The 7,373-nt window shown below is 39.3% G+C and overlaps 1 protein-coding gene across 1 annotated transcript; it reads right to left on the reverse strand.

Moving 5' to 3' along the window:
* Positions 1-2,113: 2,113 nt before the first annotated feature.
* LOC147897738 (auxin-induced protein X15-like) lies at positions 2,114-2,494 on the reverse strand. The gene has a single exon (XM_087380102.1). The coding sequence runs from the start codon at positions 2,492-2,494 to the stop codon at positions 2,114-2,116; it is 381 nt and encodes a 126-aa protein (XP_087236228.1).
* Positions 2,495-7,373: the final 4,879 nt, after the last annotated feature.

Raw genomic sequence — 7,373 nt, forward strand, 5'->3', positions numbered from 1 at the left:
CTTGAAACTTGCATAAGCAGTGTTGCGAGTTCGTTGGTATTAACTTGCTTTGGTCGACGAGCACTTCAACTAACAATAGGACTGCTTGAAATTCAACATAAATGTGAGGAATCCATCGAGTTTCTGTGGTCCTTGTGAGAAAATTGGTGCTTTCATCTAATGTCCGTGGCATAGAAATGACAGTAGGTTCTTGTGGGGTTGTCCCTTTTTTAGGAACAGATTTGTGGATCTACTGTGCTCATTGCTGAGGCTGAGGTACAGGTAAAAGCTAGGCTTGGTCAGTGGCACCTTGGAACCAAGTATTCCCCACCTTTCCCTTTCTCTATAGTAGGTTCTTGTGCTACTGTCCCACTTTCAGGGATAGGTTCTTGTGTAATTGCTATGGCTGCTCATGTAGCTGATCCTTAGCATAATCAAGCGAGGATACAAGGGAGTTTCCTATGGTCGTATCTTAGCTGTTATTTTCCTCGATGTTCTTGCAATAGGTTCTTGTGTGTCTACCTCATTTTTAGAGGTATGTTCTTGTGGTACTCGGGTGTGGGCACAGTCCTGATGGGTACCCCAATGTTGGTTGGGGTGGTGAGGTTGGGGGCCTTAGGCACCCAGATATACCTACAACCCTCATAGTAGCCTTGAGCTTAGAGTAGCTGAGTTGGAATAGATAGTCGAGAAAAATTTTCTATCCTCAATATTGTCTACGATAACTGGACGTGAATCCCAAACATTACTGGATTGCAGATAGCCTTCCATAATAAAGAAAGTGGGGAAGGCAGGCAAATCCCATGCAGTACGGATCTAGAAATCATTACTGATGATTCATTGGTATAGTCAAGGAAATCATTATTGGTTATTCATTGGTATACTCCAAGAAATCTATACTTGGATTGCCCTAACTAACCACAACCTATGACTTTTTAGTGGTAGTTTGGTTTGTTCTCAAACGCATCATGAACTTTGAAGAGAATACCATAATGACCTTAGTTATAAATTCGGACTCTTTTTTCCATAAAAGAAAAGAATAAGGTTAAAGCATGGGCCTTGTTAAGACAACTAGAGCATGACAGCTTGTGTAAACCTCACCCTTCCCCCCACCAAGACCTTTTGCAATAAGTGAACCTTGTTGTCTTTGACTTGATTCTTCAGATGGGTTGCCAGCACATCAAGCCACAAGTTGAGAAGCCATCACAATAAACATGAAAGCTAAGCAAAAGAAATCGATGTCACTTGTACTGTTGGGGGGCCACTACTTGAAAACCCTATATAATATCATGTGTATTCAAGGGTATTATTAAAACTGCTCAGCCCTTATTTATAAATCGTAAGGCTTTATAATGATTCCTTTTTCTATACAAACTTATGATGTTTTTAGTACTCTAATTAAGGAACACCTTTAGCGAGTATATTTCTATAAAAGCTTGGGAATTTTGCTATTAAAAAACCCCTTTCCTGGAACCCACATGCTATATTTACGTATGATGATTGAATCCTTGAGCCTCTATTTAAAGTCAAATGTGCAAAAGCATATATTATGCAATGTAACGAGAGTGCAAAAGAACCTCCATAATGTTTCAAAAACCTAATTCTCGAAGGACTAATCCTAATTGAGGACATAAAACCACTATTCTTTGCTCATACTTGTTAGTACTTGTCTTTAAGCCTTCAATAGGCACAAATGTGTTTTCTTTCATAGCCTAATTTTTGCCTTGTTACTCTAAAATTATAGTCTCTTAAAATTACTTCTCCTTTGGGAATATGGGTGTTTCTTTTTTTTTGAATTCTAATTCAAAGTTCATGATATTCAATACTTGTTGAAACTCTTAAACACTCTTGGCCACATATAAATTCCTCTATTTTGTTGAAATTTGAGTAAAGTGCTATTATTTGTGGGCAACCGAGCAAGTCTCTTAACGCTCCGCTCCTCAAGATCAACGCACAAAACCGGCGATTCTGTACAAAAATTCCGCAAGGTTTCTACTTGAGAACTTCATCTTTGCGGCTCCCTTTCGTTTTAGTTCCCTTTTGGTTTTAGGAAATACACGTTTTACAAGTCGTACAAACGTCCTCAGTCAATTCAGCTTCAATCTATCGTAGATTGTGAGAACTTACACGATTCCTAGGCACGGGATGCATTGCTGCTGCAGTTGATGAGATCAAAGAGTTGCTCGAAAATCTGTGTCTCGCAGGACAGCGTCAGTGCACCCGTCTGACAATAGCCAAACTCATGAGCAGATCTTTCGAGGACCTTTGAGAACACAGGATCGTTCAAGTGCGTGACTTTTATCACGTAACATTTGCGTTCCACACCAACAAGAACGGGCAACGAGCCTTTAGGGACCTTGACGGGAAGTAGACAAAGCTTAGTCTGTCGGGAGTCGTGTGCCTCAACGGATCCATTTACTTTCTCATATCTATGAGTTATACGGAAGAGGACACTCCCGACAGGGCAAAAGGCGCATCGCGCACATTTGCGAAGCTTTTTGGACAGATTGGGCATTGCAGCTGATAGGACAAGGATTGCGCAGACTGCAGGGAAAGAGGGAATATTGCTCTAGATTGTTGAATCAAACGTATATGGCCCTTTTGTAGGCGAGCCTGATGGAAACATACGTTAGGTAGGTAGTTCTTTTAACAGCGGCAACGGGACCGATATACGAGACTTCAAGAATGAAGGCCACGGAGCAGATGGGTTTTTTTCAGAGCGGATGAATCACTCTGTGGATAATTTCCATCATCACGTCTGTCCCATTCTGTAACGTGATGTATAAGAACTGCTACTGTGAATAATGATGGAGACTGGAGGTTTGTGGGTGCTGCCGGCTAAGTTCGAAAATTATAGTGCGTAGGAATGTAACCCCATGTGATGGGTGACAGATTATCAGTTCGACTAGACTCTGTTGATACGGCTAGATTAAACAATGGAGAAAGCAAAAGAGAGACGCATCTGAAGTTGGGTGTCGGGACAGGATAGTCAATTGGACTAGCACAGGCTTCAACATCGACTCTGCAATATTTCTCCGATGACGGTTTACAAATGATAATCTGATGCAAAAGTGAAGGTAGTGACAGTTACTGCTTGATCAAAGTTTCTTTACAATAATTTTAGGAGGTGACTGCCTTAAGAGAGTTGGTCAAAACATGAATTCTTAAAGTTGTGATTCTTCAATGTTCCTTTTGGACTTTGTTGTCTAGTGAAGCCTTACATTTATATTATTCGAGGGATTACACCTTTGATCACCTTTCTTCTTGAACGTCCTTTCCTTGCCTTTGGGGGAAGATATTACCCTCATGTGAAACGCACGTATAATATGCTCGTGATTAAAAATTATATAATTTCCACAAGAGTGGATCTATGAAAACTTCTTTGCACGCTTTAAGTCATGGCGCCATGACTAGTAACTCAAATCAAAGCTGGAGACAGCACCCCTTCCCCTATGCCTAAACCGGGATGCTTTAAATTAAATACCAAAAATTTGGTAAAGCGCCCATCGTTAGAATTAGTCAAAAAGGGAGAACCGAAATCAATATTCTCACATGTATCATTGGGCACTCATATGGCTAACAAAGGTGGTGGAAATGCCTTTGGCAATGGTGAAAATGCAAGAGACTATAAACACATGTACTCACACAATGAAATTTTAAAACAAACGCGTTTTTAAAAAAAGTGATGGGTGCATCTATTTGCACATCTATTAGCGTGTCTATAGACCCGCAGCTATAGGCGCGTCTATATAATAGACAGACGTGCCTATAAACGCGCTATTAGATGCTCTGTAGAAATTTAAAAAAAACAAAAAGACATGCTAATAGACACGCTTATAGATGCTATGTAGAATTTTAAAAAAAAAATAGAAATTTGTGTGGTTGAACAGAATGCTGTGAATGTTGTGTGGTTACAAGAATCCCATTTCTACAGTGTGCAATTCAATTCTTACAGCCAACCACATTTTAATTTGCATGATTCCATGCATGTCTATAACTGAGGATTACAATTCTGAATAAAATATTACAACTCCAAAACATTTAGTTCACAAGGCATTCATTGATAGAACATTGCACAAGGAAATCGAATGCCAAAAAAATAAGAGGAGTGTATATTAATTCATAGCCCAAAAAGTGCTTGTATATACATATAGCATGAAGCCAAGCCAATGTGGCTTCAAGTATAAAAAATAAGAGAAGTGTATATACAAGAGAGGTAGAAAGCCAAGCCAATGGTTTCAAGTACAATAAAGAGTAGCTAGCACTAATTCTAGCACTACTTCTATGACTAATCTAAGTCATCCGCATCCTCGCTCCCTTCTTCATCGCCTTCTTCATCCTCAGTATCCTTGCCTTCTTCCTCCTAAATATCCCGAGGGGCCTGTAAACAAGGGAAAACATGTATCAATGTATGAAAAATCAAACCTTTTTACAATGTTGACATTATTTAAAGGTGTATATGTACACCACTTACACATAAAAGGATTTATCTACACTACCTTTCTAAGGGGTTTATGTACACCACCTTTCTAAAAGAAATGGTCATAAAGGTGTGTGCACATCACTTATACATAAAGGTGTTTATTTACACCACCTTTCTAAGAGAATTGGTCATCTATTATTGGTCATCTATTGATGTTCTTAGGTGATAGTAGCTCAATTCACAAGAAGTTATGAAGATGTTTATGTAGACCACCTTTGTAAGAGATTTTTGTGAAGTTATGAAGATGTTTATGTAGACCATCTTTGTAAGAGATTTGGTTATGCATTGATGTTCTTAGCACTTAATCATGAAATCTTTTGTTTTGAGTTGTCAAATCTAGTTCAAAAAACAACATTATTAGTATATTCAAAATTTTTGGACTGTTTTTAAGTCCATTTCTCAAATTGGACTTTACACAAGTCCAAAAATTTTGAATAGTGTGTTTTTTGTTTGATTATTTCAAGAAATGATGAGAGTTAGTTAAAATCATGATCATTTAGACTCAGTATAACATCCTATCCAATGCACCTCCTTGGAAAGTTAAGTTGCTCCATCATCAGGCCTTGGGACCCAGACAAAAGAAACCCATTCGTGGGAGTAGTTTTTTCTCATATCTTGATATTAAAACCATTTGTGGGAATATTTTTTCTCTTATTTTGTTATTATCATACCACAAATTTGGTCTTCTTGAATGAAATCTAGATTATTATCAAGTGCTAGTATCAAGAACTTTTTGTATCATCAGCATCCCACCATTTGGCATTTGTGCATAAACATTGATGGTAGGTAGAGTCTTTTCAAACTTTTTAATTGACTACTTTGATTACAAGACATTTTAATAGTCTATGGTCTAGCTCAATTCAATAAAAGCACCTATGATTGTTTCCCTATATATGGTGGGTCTTCTGTATTAGTAATGTTCACGAGGTTATGAATGCTCAAAAAATATCAAAAAGCCCCAAATTATGTCAATGTAGCTACTAAATTTGTCAGACAATACACAAATAATATGCGATCATCAAATTGTGATGGCAGCTCTCCTTGCCTTCTTGCACCTACTCTCCTCCCCTCTTAGCCCACTCACTTCAGGAAAGAATCAATTACTCGACGAGTAACAATAGCATAGAGTGCATCTACATTTCTATGTCTACAGGATAGTTGTATAAGGAGAGATCATGTTGCCTAGTACCTATCAGTATATTTTTTACAATATAAGTCTAGTGTTAGATATCAATGCTCCACTCTCGTGTAACTATGCGGGAACCAACTAACTCTACTTGTAAGCCCCCTATATGAGGAGAAGGCATTTGAATAGCTCAGTTCTCCGGTAGGTCCTGGTTTGGACACCAAATGGGGGCCATGTGTGGCTTGATGGCTGGACGGCTTCAGATAGAGTTGGCACACCACCAACTAGGCTACATGCAAGTGCGGGAAGGCATCCCATGATCGACCGCACTAAGGGTAGACAGAGCATTTCCTAGGGCAGCCCACTCTCGGGTTGCAGGGCCCGTTTGGAGCCCCAGATCCCGGATGGCTCTAGGCCGAACAGAGTCCGTAGGTTAGTTGCTCTATTTTGCTCCACAGTTCTATCATGTGGTTGGTGGCCTATTTCAAGACTGACCCCCAGTCGGCCGTTTTTGGGCGGACTGGGTCAGTCACCCAATTGGGTCTAACTGACTACGAGTGGTGGCTATATAAGAGCAAGCCCGTGAAGCCCATTATCATCACTGGCTATAGCAACCCTGATTCCTTAGCATCCAGCCTTTGTCCTCTACTGTTTCCAGCACACCATTGAAGCTTTTCTCACAAGAGCGCACAGCTGGGAGGCAGCGCCATCTATTGTATCAGTTTTACAGTAATCAAAATTTTGATTCTCCATACTATCTACTTTTCTCTCTTGCACTGTCCTAAACCAGTTCGATAGTTGAAATCATGACTTTCTTGAATGTGTCCTACTAGACTGATGGTTGATTGTCCTAATAAACATGTCGTAAACTAGCCTGATGATTGAAATTAAGACTGTCCTAAACCAACCCGGTAATTGAAATTGTGACTATCCTAAACCAGCACGGTGGTTGAATTATTTTGCTTCTAGTAGCTTGATTAGTTCAAATATTAGATGATTAATTCAATTTAGATTCAATATATACTTTAATCAAATTGCATTTTTGCATGTATTGTGTTTTGTCTTGCTTTAGTAGTGCAAAAAGGGGCTCACTATACTATTGTTCCACTTAAAAGAGGGCTCACTATTCTGTTTTTCCTGCATGTTGGCTCAACAGATGGAGTTGTATCTCAAGTTTATGGATCATAATCCTAACATTTTAGTTGATAGAGGAGCTTTAATGAGCATAGTGAGCCATGGTACATCAGGAAACTCAAAGACATGAATGTTTGTTGTTGCAAAACACACATAGACTTTGACTTAGCCCAACATAGCTATGAATGACTTGAGATCTAGTTGTCTTGGAGCATTACTCCATGGGGATCGATGCGCAATCTATAGGCCACTTGGATCCTCATCATGTGTTGCAAGGGAGAGTAGGTTTCGTAGCCTAAGGTCTTTGTGGGAGCTAGTGGTTTTGTCCAAAGGGAGAACGTGAGTGGCACTACATTGAATGCATTTATGGCACATGCAAGAATTGCAGTCTAAAGCTAAAGAAGACTACATTTCATGTCTGTCCAAATGAAATGAGGGAAGACAACCATGTTGCTCTAAAATGGAGGAAATTTGAAAATGTCAATGTTGAAGATTCCAATAAAAAGAGATGGCTACTATCATATAAGAGCCCTCAACTGAGGAAGCTGCCTCTCAATTTAAACTAGCCCATGGATTCTACTTTGTCTCAAGGTTCAAATCCTTGACCATGGTCTAGACATGATGTGGAATTTATTTGGGTCTAGGCATTAA

The sequence above is a fragment of the Dipteris shenzhenensis genome, chromosome 10 (assembly GCF_047967505.1).
Source record: "Dipteris shenzhenensis isolate YYH24624 ecotype China chromosome 10, Dip_SZ_1.0, whole genome shotgun sequence".
NCBI classification, from domain to species: Eukaryota; Viridiplantae; Streptophyta; class Polypodiopsida; order Gleicheniales; family Dipteridaceae; genus Dipteris; species Dipteris shenzhenensis.